A 15,882-nucleotide genomic window follows, 5' to 3' on the forward strand; every position below is an offset into this window, starting at 1 on the left:
GGAAAACCAGTGAAGGGTGTTAGAGTCATACAACATGGTGTCATACCCACAGTCTCCTTATCAACATTCTCCAGTCAAATCTCAAAGTCCATGTTGCTGACAAGAAAGATTGCAATGGCACACACGTGCATGAGTACCTATAAATTCATTCTGAGCAAATGGAGGCAAATACTAATACTTTTAAGTAGCAAATGGAGGCAAATACTAATACTTTTAAGTTTAAATTCGAGAACTATCTTGAGCCACCAAATCTCTGGGCTGCCCAACAATACTACAGCAGGAGGGTCTGTACAGGAAGAGAACAGTAAAGATTGTACATGTGTGAAGAGGGACGTGAAAAATATGAAAAGTGAGAACATTTAAAGCTGCAGTAGGCAAGTCTGACAGATTGAGGGGACTTAACCAAAATTTTGAATGTTTACAACTCTCATGAACCTCCCCCACTACCACCGAGCATCCCCTAATCGAGTTTGTGCTCGTCAGTGTGCAGCAGACTGCACCAGACTGTGATTGACAGTCAGATCTCACACAGCCCTGCTCTGATTGGACCAGAAGAACCGGGAGCTATGGAATTTTGCAAAACAAATAACAGGCTCTAGGTGGAGGTAGAAGTGCAGGTTTTTTTATGTTGTCCTGTCGGAAAATAGTGTCGGTTTCAGTGAATATGATCAAAAAAATCTTGCCTACTGCAGCTTTAATTCTCTGATAACACTACTAAAAATGTCAAAAACTAAAAGTTTCACTGAAAAGAGCAACACAAAAAATGTGCGTTTCAGAGATCTCAGTCTAATGAAGAAGACAGACAGACACTTCACACACAACTCAACACGATGGTGTCAAACAGAACTACATGTATATCAAACAGCCTGGGATGCTGCAAGCCCCCTCTCCATGTTGCCATGTTGAGGCACTGGGTCCTGAAGCTCCAGTGATTCACAGGCGTGGGCCGCTGAGTAAGGAGCTTTATGTCACTCTCCATTCCACTAATCTAGGCTTTGCTGAAGCCAAGCGGTGCGTCAGGGATGGTGTTTTTGGGTAGAGTCCTCAGGTGCTGAGATTGATAAGACTCAAAAGAGCTAGCAGTAGCATCTCATCTCTCTGTCTGCCTGTCTGTCTGTCTGCCTGCCAGAGACAGCAGCTTTGGATGTTGGTTAATTTCTGGTTCCAAATGTTCACATTTTTTTGAGACAACCTAAATGTGAGTGTGTGTGTGAAAGGTAATCTATTATTGCTCTGTCTTTAATGGCTAGGTGGAGAAGTGGCAGTGTTTTCTGAAGAGAACTACTGATGAAAAACTGACTAAAAACGGGACTAAAAAACGTGCCTGTTGAATCCCACTCACTTTCCTTCACCACTCAGGACTATGAGTTGCCTGATGAATATTCTTCAATTTCAACTCCTCTGGTCAAGAGCCTCTTCTCAGTACTTGCTGTAGATCAGCAGTTCCCAAACTTTTTTCCCGCGGACCACCTTCTACATCCTGACTCGGCTCGCCCCCCACCATCCGACACATAAAAAAGTAACACAATCTATTGAACCATTCCAGGCAACATGTTTAATTAGCCGCCCTACATGATAACAAATAACAAAATCAAAATGTGCAACTGGTCTATGAGCTCTCACGCTAAAAAAACAGTGTGGAGAACAATATTAGACTGGTTAGATAGCACCTCACTGCAAACCACGCACTGTGGCTTTGGGCAGTCTGTCTCCCAATTCACGTGAAGCCTAGGCCTATATGGCTCATCATACTTTTGTTTTCTTCGCGCAGTCTTTTCTGTCTCGTTCTTTCTTTTATCCCCCTGCGCTCCACCTCCACCATTCTGATCCCCATCCCATCGTTACCTGTCTCCTAATCTGTTTCTTTCGCTGATCCTCTTCGATAGCTTTAATTAGGCCTTTTGGACAGTGTCCCTGTTTTTAAGCCAGTTTTCCATGTTTGCGTAGCCTTCTACCTAGCCTATACTTCCATGAAACTAACGCGCCAGATATTCTGGCTGCCTGCAAGAAATCACATGCATTGTGGGTAGCTTATTTTTTAATGAAAACATATCCTACTATAGTGTTTACAAATGATTTCCTTTAATTTCATGTTTCCATATCATTATAACCCGATTCAAAATTATTTATTATCTATGAATTAATTAGATTATTAATTACTTAATTTTTAACACCTTTCCGACATTGCCCTTTTCATCTCGCGTACCCCCTAGTACTCGTACCACAGTTTGGGAATCCCTGCTGTAGATTAACTCCACAGACTTCAACCACATTAAGATTTAAGAGTCAGAGTATCCCAGACACAGGGAATTCTGACTAACTTGATAATGTGTTCAAAAGCAGAGCCAAAGAGCATCTATAGCTACAAGGGAACCCCCCCCCCCCCCCCTCACACACACACACACACACACACTCACTCTCTCTCTATCACAGCAGAGGTGAAGAGTGCGATAGGGAGGTCAAGGTGTGTCAGGAGAAAAGAAGCGAGCGAAGAACTGCTGGGGAGATAGTGACTACACTGGTAGATATAGTCATCAAGTAGGAGAGGGTTAAGAGGATGCGATGGAGTAGCATCCTGAGGGCACATCCTCTTGTGGTTTCCACACAAAACATTTGCATAAAAGCTGCAGACAGAACAACAGAAATGAGAATAGTTCTCCATGTTTCCTTTTATATCCTGACAGAAAAAAAAGAATACCAACACCTACACTTTGGATCAAAGTGTCCTCGGTGAAGTTACGTACTCTGTCAAAGAATTCAGTGCCTCATATCTTTATTGCCATGAAAGAGAATATAGCACTAAGCTTTTTTATTGCTATACTACTAAACCACAGATACGAATGAAAGAATAAAAGTGTATGTGTGTGTGTGTGTGTGTGTGTGTGTGTGTGTGTGTGTATGTGTGTGTGTGTGTGTGTACTGTACATACGTGATGTTGAACGTGTCAACATTTTCTCCAGTATGTATATTTCCAATGAGGCTATTCACATGAAATTTTCACCAGACATTAGTATTAACTCAGGAAATCCACACATGAAGAAATCCAAACATTAAAGTCCATAAGTAAAGTTATGTGTAATAAAGTGAAACAGGGCAGGAAAAAAGTGTTGAACAAGCTAAGAAAAAGTGAAGGAAAGGCAAGGAACCAGCTAAAATTAGTTAGAAAAGTAGTTAGAAAGTAATTATACCTCCTATCTGTGCAAATTAATATCAGCTGGGTTAATACATATTTATGGGCTATAACAAGGTATTTTGTTACCAAGGTGTCACACAAGAAGCATCTCATGATGGGTAAAAGCAAAGAACTCTCCTACAAGACCATACCAACCTTATTGTTGCAAAACATATCAATGGAACTGGTTACAGATGTATTTCAAAACTTCAGAATCTTCCAGTAAGCAGCATTGGGGCCATTATCTGCCCAAGAGCCAAGGACCACTCGGAGAAAGCTCCATAAAGACTTGCAGGCACTAGATACATGCATACACTCACCCCGCACGACTCCATTACTAAAGAAAAACATGTCAAAGCTTGTTTAAAGTTTGCTACAAAACATTTGGACAAGCCTATGAAATACTGAAAGGCTGATAGTAGTCTGGTCAGACGAGAGCAGAATTGAACATTTTGGCTGTATGGAGGACAAATGGCACTGTCACCTTAAAAATACTATACCAACAGTGAAGTTTTGGAGGTGGAGGCATCATTGTGTGGGGCTGTTTTTCATCTCATAGTACTGGCAGACTTCATATACAGTAGCTGAAGGAACGATAAATGGAGTATTTTTTTTCCAGCAAAGGAAACTTAGAGGTCTTGACTTTAATCCAATTGAACATTTATGAAAGGAAGTAAAGATTAGGATTCACAAGAAGGCCCCCTGGAATCTTCAAGATTTAAAGACTCTGAAGGAGACTGAAATGACTGATACCACATTTTATATTGTACCTTCAAAATAGAGTAAAGACAGATAATGGGAAAATATAGCCACAGGGGAAACCAGACATCACAACTGAAGAGGTGTAAAATGTTAGCCATAATTCCCTTAAAATTAATCATACAAAGCTTTCAATGTCACAGCCAAAAATATATATGCTCCATAACTACTGACTCTTTGTAAACCCTTCTCTGCGAGACTGTTGCCTTAACACCCCGTTCTTCGTCTCTTTATACCCAGGCTGTGGTCTATGTTTGTGTTTGCATATTGTTTCACTGCACCTCATTCCACACTGGTGTCAAAAGAGATACAGTGTATATTCATAGTAGTAACATCTAAAATATAACATTAAACGAATCCACACATCTAAATTCTACTTCACCATCATCGTGATGGAGGAGGCGAGAGAGGGGGGTAGAACATAAAAAGCTGTGCAAAGCTTTTTGTCTAAATAAATGGGGGTGGAGGAAACACGGATGCCCAAAGGGTTCATTCAACCCTTACCACATCTGACAAGCAATGCCGTGGGAGAGTCAGCGCAGGGTGGGGTGGGGTAGGGTGGGGTGGGAGCTTAGACGGAATGCTGTGTGATGGGACAGGAATGTGATGGGGGATGGAAATGAACAAAATAATTAGAGTAAATAATTGAATTTTAGTTCTGCTCAATTTGCATATTTGTAGGAAAGAAGGGAGACTAGGGAAACATAACACAGGCAGAAACACAGCTGAGGGACAAGCTACACACCAAAAAAGGAGGAAAAAAGCACTGGAATCTACAACAGGCCAGAGAAATACTACCATGACCTAACCCACCACCAGTGTGAACTAGCAAAGCATGCTTCCAAAGCATGATAAATGCAACCTCACCAGGCTACAGTGGAATAAAAGTCTATAGTCTGGAGACAGAATGTCAATTTGGGCACTAAAAGTGCTGAGAAAGCAAGACCAAACCCTAACTGTCAACTCTATTCAACTTTCCTTTGAGACCGACCCTCCGGAAGTCTTTCATTTAGTGTAACCCTAAAAGTCTTTGGGCATTGACGGATTATGAGGACCATGGAGGATTATGGAGTATTCATCTCAAGTGCTCCACTGCAGCCTCAGAAAATATTGTATAATTTTTAAGAGGCTGTAAGTATAAACAGAGGTGTTTTCACAATAAACAGGATATGTGGCATCAGGTGGTCTGTCCCTAGGGGCCTCGTTCACGCTTCAAAATCCTGTAGAAAATGTAGCCTAGCCGTTGAGCCTCTATTTTACAACTGCTTTATTTCCTCTGGGGTAATTCAACATGTCAAATAACTCCCCCAGGAATATAAGGAGTGTTTCAAGTTGAGTTATGAGTGTGCCCGTATCAACATGTGTGTGTATATGCTTGTGTAGGCCTACTTCTTGCAGTTTTGAGTTCACACTGCTAACCAAATCTGCCTACACAGACGAATAATATGAAAGGCTGATTACTGCTCCTGAAGTGAGCTCAATGCAGCTGTGCAATGCACAGTGTGCAGGCTGGATGGACATTGTCTGTGTCCATGTGTGTATGTTTCACCCCTGACATAAGGGTGTGATGCTGATGATAGCTGCTATTCTCCGTATGTTAACCATCATTTCGTCTTAATGAAAAGGACAAACATGGCTGAAACTGGAAAAGGCCATAGAGCAAAGGCCTCCTGAGGGCCCAAACACACACACACACAGACACACACAGACACACACACACACACACACACTGTGATGGAGAGAATGCGCGAGAGAGAACAAGAGCGATAGAGAGAGAGAGAACATAAGAGAGAGAGAGAGAGCATAAGAGAGAGAGAGAGAGAGAGAGAGTGAGAGAGAGATAGAGAGCATGAGAGAGAGAGAGAGATAGAGAGAGAGAGGAACAGTGGAGAGAGGTGGCAGCAGCAGAGTGCATGGTGTGGGTGTGGGGGTGGGAGCCTGCGTGACCTGCATAGCCTGGAGCCGAGTCAGCATGCAACTCAGAGTTGATACAGAATGACGGGCCACTGATTAGTCAACTCACAGCCCCGACAACCAGCGACCACACACAGACACACACACACACACACACACACACACACACACAGACAGCCAACAAAATGAACATTGTTTAATCAACAATGACTAAAAAACAGACACACTATCCTCTACTATCGTCTTACTGATATATGCACAAGAAAATGAAAATGTATGTCCATTACTAATTACCATTATTAATAGACACTATGTGTGTCATGACATCTCTGTGCTCATGAAATCACATGTGCATGTGTGTGTTGGTGTGTATGTGTGTGTGTGTGTATGTGTGTGTGTGTGTGTGTGTGCGTATGTGTGTGTGTGCGTGCGTGGGTGTGTGCGTATGTGCATGTGTTTGTGTGTGTGTGTGCGTGTGCGTGTGCGTGTGCGTGTGCGTATGTGTGTGTGTGTGTGTGTGTGTGTGTGTGTGTGTGTGTGTGTGTGTGTGTGCGTATGCGTATGTATGTGTGTGTGTGTGTGTGTGTGTGTGTGTGTGTGTGTGCGTATGCGTATGTATGTGTGTGTGTGTGTGTGTGTGCGTATGCGTATGTATGTGTGTGTGTGTGTGTGTGTGTGTGTGCGTATGCGTATGTGTGTGCATGTGTGGGTGTGTATACCTTGAGGAGATAGATAGGGATGTTGCTGAAGTCCACAGGGAGTTTAAGCAGGAAACGAGCAGAGAACTCTCCTGTCTGAAAACAAACAAACAAACAAACAAACAAACACATGTTACATTGTTGCCACAGTCTCACATCTCTCCTGTCAATCATGCCCACTTCAGCAATGCAAAAGGGCAAGATCATGCAAGCGACAGGACATCATTTTTCAGAGAGGCAAGTTCACTGTTATGCTGTGGTTATTCAAAGAGAAGTATGTAGCTTTTTCCCCATAATATCCCCTTGGGAATGAATAAAGTATTACCTACCTACCTACCTACCTACCTACCTACCTATCTATCTATCTATCTATTAATTATTAGCGTACCCCCCCCCACACACACACACACCTTCCTTGAACAAAATAGTAATGCTTTATGCTACAAAAACAGAAACATGTAAGACCAAAAAGTTACCAAATCACTGTCTGTTACCCCACAAACCACAGTGGCCGTTAAAACATCCATCCATGGAACTGACTACCCCCACCACTTGAAAACAGTTTCCTCATAGCTACTTCTGCTGTGGAGGCTCTATCGGTTCTTTAACCTTTGCACAAGTAAAACATTTTGCAGCTCTTAAAATAGTTCTCCCCACCCATGAAGTAGATCTGACTTAATGCGTGAGCTTCGCAAAATATTGTGTATGGATGTGTTCTACCTTTTGACTCCAAAGTCATCTGTCCATTGTTGTACAGTAGACGATGATTAAAATGATGCTTTAGCTTCACACGTCATCCTCATAAAAGTGATGAAAACAAGACAAAAAGACACTGCGCAGAGTCTGCTGTACACACTTGCTGTCAGGTGATTAAACAGAAACAAAATCTAAACTGATAATAGTCATTTGACAATTGGATAATAGTCCGATTAATTGTCTGAGTCTGTGTGGGTCTTCGCATGTGTGTATGTGTGTATCCATGAAAACCGCTTGATGGTATTTTAAGCCCCCAACGCTGTCTTCCAGGCAGCGCTGCCACTGTTGACTTAAAGGGACACCAGGCAACGTTTTCGTGTTAATTAATCATCTTCGTAAGTCTGTATATGGTTAAATGACTCATTACAGGGCGAATGAAGAGTCTCTCGCCCGCCCCTACTGCCTGTAGGAAGAATATCCCGCTTGCAAGTTCGGAACACCGACCCGGAGTCCTTCAGGCTCACAAAGTCTCATTCATCGCGAGAAGCAGGATCTGTTTACGGCAAATATCCCCAGTTCAGAGGCAGGCTAACGAAACCCGGCTAGCGATTTTTACAAACGTGTAATGGCAGAGCCAGCGAAGAAGCAGCGAAAACCCTTGACGGAAGATGGAAAGAAGAGGAAAAGAGCTTCAGACCGAGCGAGGGCTCACACACGTATCAACCTTGGTCAAGCTTTTTCAGAATGGCGAGAGCTGAAAGACAGAGAAGGCTCCAAGACAGATGCAGACCTCGCATTCTTGCTTTTACGCTTGTAAGTAACACTTTGATATTTTACTTTGTGTATGGTTGTACTTTCATTGCGTTCGTTATTATCTGTAAATGTGTTGTTTACTGTAGCCTATTTCCAGAGACGGTTGATGAAGTATCTTTGATATTTCTATGAATGTCTGTTAGCTACAGGGGTAGCTAGGTGGCTAGCGGAGATCGTAGTGTGTTTGCTAGCAAACATGGGTATTGTTTTTTAGGTATTTCTTACACCTCTATTCTTTTTTGTGTGGCCACGCGTCATAGTGTTTTATTGGTAGAAAGACTTACATTCCAAGAATTTCTACGATCGTCGCAGTTCTCAGCGAGCTAAGTGGCTAGCGGGCGGAGAATTTGGCTTGTTCTAGCTAGATGGATGATGTCTCTGTGTGTTTGCTAGCAAACATGGGTATTGTTTTTTAGGTAGATCACAGTTCTTATTCCCCTCCTCTCTTTTTGTGGCCACGCGTCAGTGTTTTTTGGTAAAGTGGCTAGCGGAGATTTTTGCTTGATCTAGCATGATTCCCTTCTATGTGGCTAATTTAGCTTCCATGTTGCATCCAGGTGTTGCTTTTATTTGGCGCTGGTGTAGCTTTTTTGCAGTGTGCTTCATAGTGTAGAAGTCGATGAGTCACCGATCGCATTCTGTATTGATCCATAATATGCTACAAATCCTCGTCAGCTACTGTACGTACACACCGCCTACAATGAACCCCAGTCTCAGAATATTTTCCACGACCGTCTTGTTTGCAAATAAGTTACGTGGGCTGACCAAGTTACTGTTAGTGACACTACAACCCCCTCCCGCCCTCCAAACAACACACACACACACACACTTTATCCACTCACCCCCAGCAGTGTAGTCAACAGACAAATGTAGCCTAATTTCAAAGCATTCCACCACAATTACCTATACGCATGCAATTTCACAATGTAATGTTAGAAATGTTGCAAAAATGCTGTCTTATTTTTTCTAGTTACAAGCGCTGGCAGGTTACATCCACACCAAGCAAGACCCAGTCCAGACCACCAAAACCACCTGTTTCCAGTATCACAGAAGACTCAGATCGAGACCAGTATGTTTTCTTACACAGGCTTTATTTATCCTGCCTGTAATTTTGTAGTTCCAGTTACTTATGCACTATTTTACGTTTCAGGGATGTTCCTGTAAATCTTCCTGAGCTTGGTGTGCAGCCTTTGTCTAGAGAGGGAGAAGTTGGTGATTTGGAAATGAGGTGAAGTTCACCGCCATACGATAGTATGGTGTATAGTTTTCAGAGAGGGTTTCTTGATCTGCTTTTTTGTGGCTGTTGGCTTATGTTTTGGAGTCTCTATTTTTCTGCTCGCAGCATGCACTCTATGAGCATCGAAGAACACCACCACGAGTCTTCAGATGAAGAGGGGGCTAATGATTTTAGGAAGACCATGTAAGTGCTGTCCATTAGTCTTTCATTTACTTCCATTTACCTCTTTCTTCTATCTGAAATATCTGTATGTGTTGTCTGAACAGCATTGAGTGTGATGATTTTGGGGCTGATCCAAGTGTCTTGGGTTTGGAGGAAGGAGACAGTTCAGATGAGGATTTTGTCCCTTCTCTTCATTTACGGTATGTTTGCATATTATTTATCAATTTTGGATGGAAGTTGAGCTACATTTGTAAGTCGTAAAGCGCAGCCTATTTCTTTCTAAACTGTTCTACGACATTGTCTAGAATATGAACTCATGTAATCCTTCATGTGAAGTATTTTTTGTAAAGATGATCAATATGCATATTCAACTCTTCAGAATGGTTGGAGACAAAGCGAATGACCTGGCTGAAATCAGTGTGGATGAGGCCGTATTAGACATAGACATGCCCGACCCTCCCGCTCCAGAATCAGAGTCCACCGCACATCTTCACAGAGTACTCTCTGAGGATGATCTGGTCGGTAAAACTGCCAGCATAACATACAACAACAATCTGCTTGATCTCGCCATGCACTTGAAACTACCAGTGCAACAGTGCACCTTTGCAGACAGAGTGCTAGGCGTAGCATGCTCTGGTGCACAACCTTTTCAAGTTGCCATGAAGACACGAGGGACAGGAGTAGTTCTAGAATGGGTAAGGTGTGAAAATTGTCAAAAAGTCAATTATGTAGGGTGCTGTTATTGTTTGACACTTTTGTATGTATGTTTTTATTGTTTCTCACATAACATTGCCATTTCTTTACATTAGTTATGCTCTTTCGGACACTCCGTATGGAAATGGAATTCGCAGCCAACCTTGAAGTTTGGCATGCAGGGCGGTGACTTTATGCTGTCTGCCAATATTCTTCTGTCCGGGAACAACTATAGAAAAGTAGCCCTACTCTTCAAATTTATGTCGATGGGGATGGTTACCGAATCCACATTCTACAGGATCCAGGATGCTTACTGCATAGAGCCGGTGCAGGAGTATTGGGATCAAACTAGAGCAGAAGTCCTAGACCGTTTACGGCAGAAGGACCATGTTGTTCTCCTGGGTGAGGAACAGTCTTACACCTTTGACTAACTTTTACACTGACAATTCTGTATGATATGCTATGACTGTATGATTGGAAGCTGTGATTCTAATGCTTATAATGTCTGTTTGCAATAGGCGATGGCAGAATGGATTCTCCTGGTAAGTTCTGTATGCATACTGTCAAAATTGAGGATCAGATTTTTATGTATGTACTGTGGTACTGCTTTATCATTATCTTCTAATATCTTTGGTTTTATGTTGATGATGCTTTTAGACTGAAATAGCGTCATGGCTGCTCCGAGACTGTTAGATTGTTCTTTTAGCATAACATTTGGCCTGTTATAGGGTGCAACTCTCAAGGTTAAAAATACAAAACTATGTCCAGGCAAAATGTCCACTGTCTCTCACACCTCCCTTTGTGAATTGCATAATCCAAATTAGATTTTTCCTGTGGTTAGAGATTGGGATGTGTAAATTATGTCTGCTGCTTTCTCCTGAGCATGATTGCTAGATCAAAGCCTCTTTCCTCATTGACTGTTATTCAGACGGCCTCTGTAATAACGTACACAAGTTATATGCTGACAGTTGTGCTTTTGCCTCAGGTCATTGTGCACAGTTCTGCACATACACCACAATCGAACAAGACTCCAGAGATGTGGTCCACATTGTTTCCGTTGATAAACGCGAAACAAATAAAAACTCAGTCATCATGGAGAAGGAGTGCTTTGTTCGCACAATGGATGCACTCCTTCCAGAGCTTTCTATAAAGGAAGTGGTCACTGATGCCCACCCACAAATCACCGCATTACTGAGTAAGGAGAACTTTTGGTTATGGTGAAGTCATAAAGACCGTCCCAAGTTCATGTTTGATCGCTGTTCCCACAGGGCCTCATTTTTAACATATATGTAAAAAGAATTTTAAAAAACGTATCATTTTTGTTTACATTGTTTTCATGGCCTCTCTTTGTTATAGATCCGGAGCGTGGCAAATATAAAGCGTGGGGTATTCAGCACTCATTGGATATCTGGCATGCAGCTAAGAGCCTGAGCAAGAGGCTTCGACGGGTATGCATCAGTACATTTACAGACATGTGACCAGTTTCTATATGTTGTCCTGGTGTTGTGAAAAGAAGCTAGCTATTGTGTACCTTGTGTACCTTGATCAGGCTGGGACCGTGAAAAATCAGACTGGTATTCAGCCATGGATCAAGGACATAGTCAACCACTTTTGGTACTGCAGCAAGCATGCGGACACAGAGGAGCAACTCAAGGTATGGTTGAGGGGGAACAAATGTGTTGATTAGGACAGTTTAGTTGACATGCTAGCAGAACATGTTTGTTGCTCCATGCACTGTATAACTTTTTTTATGCAGATGATGTGGGTTGGTGTACTTCACCATGTCTGCAATGAGCACTCTTGGGCAACCAGTTGCTGTGAACATGAGCCACTGGATGAAGACAGCCAGAACAAGCCTTGGATCATACAAGGTAATTTCAACCAATACTGGTGCAGAATTCAACACTGTATGTGAATGTTTTACTGACTGTGTTATGACTATAGGTTCAGCTGCTCACAAGGCACTTACTGCTGTTGTCCTTGACAAAAGATGGCTGATCCTGGTAAAGAAATTCCTAAACTTCAGGTAAATATATGTAAGACATGATTGTGTTCACCCAAGTTATTTTTGAATTTCCAGTATTTCTCACTCAAGTGTTCGTCATGTTTCAAATGCAGCATAGTTGACCTTATTTCAGTGTAATCTGTAATGTGGATTTCATTTTTTATATATATATAACAAAACAACACATGTATTACCACGAGTGTTGTTGTAATTATGTCTCCCACCCACACAGGACCACATCTGATTTGGAGTCATTCCAAAATCATATTTTGATGTATGCAGCAAAGCGCATGGCCTACTCTCCGTTTGTATACAAGACTCGGACATTGCTGGCAGCCATTGATTATAATAAACACAATCAACGCCGCCCTGCACGCAACCAAGATGGACAGAAAATGTAGGTATTTTTGTGACATGGTTATGGTTTTTCTTTTTTTTTTTACCTTGTAGAATGACTAACGACAAACACAAATTGTTCTTGCTCTCTAGTTACAGACGGAAGTACAACAAGAAATCAAAGAGTTGGAGCGTGTACACGATGAAGGAGAAAAAGCAGTACACGTACATTCCAGAGATCCAGAGGGCCATTCTTGCCAGGAGAATGGGAAGTGGGTCTGGTCTTCCCCGCAAACAGACGCTAAGGCCTGATGACCCAAGGCGTCTGGGTGTACTTGCTCCACAACAGCCACCTCCCACATCAGAACTAGTGGCGATTCATGTCTCACGAGGGGACTGTGGTCCCAGAGAATTGGAGGACAATTGAACAGTTTTCATATGGCATATACATGTAAATAATAAAGAATTGATTCTGAAACTTTGTCCAAAATATTTTTTATTTACAAATGTACTGTGAAAAACAACATATACATAAAGTTGGGATGAAAGGTGGTAAGAACTTTTACAATGTGTATGGTAACAAACTATTTACAATATGATAACAACTGCTATGCAGCAAGTATTGTGAAGAATTATGCTAGGCGGGTCACCCTGAAGCCGGTGTACTGCCCTCTGGGGTCAGGGAAAGTGTCCCTTATCCGGCAAACACAGCAGCTGGGTATAACTACTCTGTTGCCCACACCCAGGCGGCCGTGCTGCCACAACACAAACTGCCTATAGGCTGCATGTCTAAACTGGCGCTGTTCCATCCCAGGTTCTGCATTATCGGCTAGTGCAAATATATCATTCCAGGCTGCCCTGGCCAGCCGCAACACACCCTCATCTAAAATATAAAAGTCCATGTAGGCCATTTTACTTATGCAATTCTGTGGACGTTGCCGCCAGCATTTCCTCTCCAGGTCCGTGTTCATCTCCCGACAGTTTCCACAGACACACCAGTGGAGTCCGGCAGGTTCAGGGTCAGGACGCAGGGGCACCTCCAGAAATGATAAGACGTCGAACATCACCCCCGGGGACCTGGTTATAACTCTCTCTAAGATCAGGTCCTTCTGTGAGGCATCAAGTGAATGAAGTGTATCCTAAAACACAAAATAATCTGCATGATTACACAGGTCTTTCAACAAAATAAAAAGGCATCTCTGGTCTAGTTACACTATTTGACAAACCTTCATTTCATTGATTCTTCTTTCTTGAAGATCCTGCAGTCTTCTCTCTTCCTCAGCATCCAGTCTAGCACTCCTCCCCGTCCTGGGGGTTCTCTGTCTGACCGGCCTTGAAGTCGGCCTACCACCAATGGCCTGAGCAATGTACTCCGAGGCTGAGGCTGAGGCTGACGTTGATTCCTGCAATATCACAAAACAGTTGACAATATCTCACTTACTTTACATTTATGAGTTGAATTACGATGGCTTACACTTTTATTTTATGTCACTAAGTCAATGCGTCTGATAATAGGCAATAAAAACGTTGCATCATGATCGAGCTAGAAGAAACGTTATGATATTATCTTAGACAAGCAAAGGTAAACCGTCATTCTACCAGAAATTATAGACCTCGCTAATATAACTTTAGACAAATATTAGCCTCCGATATTTTTTTATGCTCATGCCCACTCTCCCAAAAACAACACGAAAGCAGTAGCCTAGTTCGCCTCATAGGCTATCGTTCGTTTCCAGTAAAAAATACTAGTAGCCTATGCATGACAACACAGTAAAAAAACTAACTCGCCATCAGTTGGAAAATATTACTTTACTTACCTCGGTAGACATAGTTGGATTTGAAATAGCCGGTTCCTCTGCTCAGCAAGGTTTACAGCTGATCAGCTGGGTTGCTCGTGGAGTGGGGTACTTGGAGGGGGGAGGGACAGCAGTTCGTTTTCACGACAGTGTGTTTGAACGCATTTACTCACAGACACTAGGGGGAGCTTCGTTGAGGAAAAAAACACTCAGGCTTGCCTGGTGTCCCTTTAAAGGCACCTAATCCTAACCCTAACCCCAACCCTAATCCTAACCTTAACCCATGCCTAACCCTAGTGCCTTCCAGGCAGCGCTGCCTTGAAGACAACGTTGGGGGCTTACAACACCAAGAAACATGAAAACCAAGATGCAAGTGGGTGTACCCAGCTGTTTTTCCGTCCAGCGTAGACCTCCATGCTGCGGCCATATCCTGGTTCCTCCAACAGACTGTCGTACTCAAAGAGCAGTCGCGAGCTTTCACGCAGCCGTTGGCACTGGTACCCGTGGTACTGTTGGAGAAGCTCCTTCACCAGCTGTAAGAGGCACTCTGGGTCCTGGGCATCCCAGGCACACAAGTGCTGTAACAACAACAACAACAACAACAACAACAACAACATCACAGTGCATTAATATAGTGCCTTTTAAAACACCCAAAGAACTTTACTGTGAACAGGGAACCTCACTAACCACCACCAATGTGTAGCACCCACCTGCACGGCAGCCATTATGCGCCAGAATGCTTACCACACACCAGCTTGAGGTGGAGAGTGGAGGAGTGAATGAACCAATTTAACTGGGGGATGATTATGGGGTTAGATTAAAGGAGCCAGTTTGGGAATTTAGCCAGGACATATAGCGCTGTAGGCCACAACGGAGAGGACAGGCAGAGGAGATGAGAAATGACGTGTCAGCAGAGAAGACAAGAGGAGATTCGGAGGAAAAAGGAAAACGGGTCAGACAAAGGTCGACTGTTTTAACCCTTAAAAGTGTAGGTTTTTGAACATTCTAAGTTCCGCAACAATTGAAGGTTCTAAAATTCTATGTTGAATTCAATGAACCCAGATATTCTTTAGAATGTTAATTTCCCAACATTCCCGTCACACCGGTGTGACGGTACTCCTTTAAGGGTTAAGACTTACTGGTGTGATTTATAATGCAGACCTTTATGCTAGGTTTAAACGTCAAGTTTTCAATGCAGTTCCAATTTTGTGACACTATACATTTTTAAATTGTATGCTTGGAACAACCAAACCAAGCAACTTTTACCAAGCTATTTTTTTCTTCCCCCCGAAGGCACAGGAATATTCCAGAGTGACAATGCCAGGATTCACCAAGCTCAATTTTGAATGGATGAACCACCCATTCATGCATCTGCCACCACAGTCCTAACCTTAACCCCCATTAAATGCCTTCGGGATGTACTAGAGAAGACTTTATGGAGTGGTTATTAGGATATGTTATGTTGGATACGGTGGTCGAAACAATGCCGAAACCCCATTCTGTGATGTAATGAAAGCAATCAAATAAAAGTCAACAATTCTGTTTTTTTTTTTTTTTTCTGCATTACCAGATTGTATTTGAAACTCTTCCTAGTTAGAGCT

General features: G+C 42.6%; 3 protein-coding genes across 6 annotated transcripts in view; 1 reads left to right on the forward strand and 2 right to left on the reverse strand.

Annotated features, from left to right (window-relative positions):
* The window catches only part of babam2 (BRISC and BRCA1 A complex member 2), a 54,077-nt gene that overhangs the window by 28,579 nt on the left and 9,616 nt on the right, over positions 1-15,882 (reverse strand). For all 4 annotated transcript variants that reach the window (XM_076300428.1, XM_076300426.1, XM_076300429.1 and 1 more), the window contains 2 exons: positions 14,665-14,859; positions 6,565-6,639 (listed from right to left, as the gene is read on the reverse strand). In XM_076300428.1, the coding sequence (XP_076156543.1) occupies positions 6,565-6,639; positions 14,665-14,859 (270 nt within the window). The remainder of the gene's footprint in view (positions 1-6,564; positions 6,640-14,664; positions 14,860-15,882) is intronic.
* On the forward strand, positions 7,590-12,912 carry LOC143139473 (uncharacterized). The gene is made up of 15 exons (XM_076300060.1): positions 7,590-8,052; positions 9,023-9,121; positions 9,203-9,280; positions 9,395-9,472; positions 9,556-9,651; positions 9,831-10,146; positions 10,261-10,546; positions 10,663-10,686; positions 11,130-11,339; positions 11,501-11,592; positions 11,694-11,798; positions 11,901-12,015; positions 12,089-12,170; positions 12,382-12,546; positions 12,639-12,912. Exons 1-15 carry the CDS (start codon positions 7,865-7,867, stop codon positions 12,910-12,912), a joined length of 2,208 nt encoding a protein of 735 aa, XP_076156175.1. The 5' UTR covers positions 7,590-7,864.
* LOC143139723 (P2X purinoceptor 7-like) lies at positions 13,029-13,901 on the reverse strand. Its single transcript, XM_076300430.1, has 2 exons — positions 13,712-13,901; positions 13,029-13,624 (listed from the first exon to the last, which is right to left on the reverse strand). The coding sequence occupies exons 1-2, from the start codon at positions 13,715-13,717 to the stop codon at positions 13,118-13,120; spliced, it is 513 nt and encodes a 170-aa protein (XP_076156545.1). The 5' UTR covers positions 13,718-13,901; the 3' UTR covers positions 13,029-13,117.

The sequence above is a fragment of the Alosa pseudoharengus genome, unplaced genomic scaffold (genome assembly GCF_046254945.1).
Source record: "Alosa pseudoharengus isolate Yale_2024_CS ecotype anadromous, Long Island Sound unplaced genomic scaffold, YU_APseudo_1.1 YU_APseudo_1.1_scf_22, whole genome shotgun sequence".
Classification (NCBI taxonomy): Eukaryota; Metazoa; Chordata; class Actinopteri; order Clupeiformes; family Clupeidae; genus Alosa; species Alosa pseudoharengus.

What these genes read in the sequence shown, in the direction of transcription:
- LOC143139473 (XM_076300060.1), top strand. Translation starts at nt 7,865, where the DNA reads ATGGCAGAGCCAGCGAAGAAGCAGCGAAAACCCTTGACGGAAGATGGA. An exon ending in GTCCCTTCTCTTCATTTACG is followed by an intron (nt 9,652 to 9,830) that starts GTATGTTTGCAT and finishes TCAACTCTTCAG; the next exon opens with AATGGTTGGAGACAAAGCGA. An exon ending in GGACCATGTTGTTCTCCTGG is followed by an intron (nt 10,547 to 10,662) that starts GTGAGGAACAGT and finishes TGTTTGCAATAG; the next exon opens with GCGATGGCAGAATGGATTCT.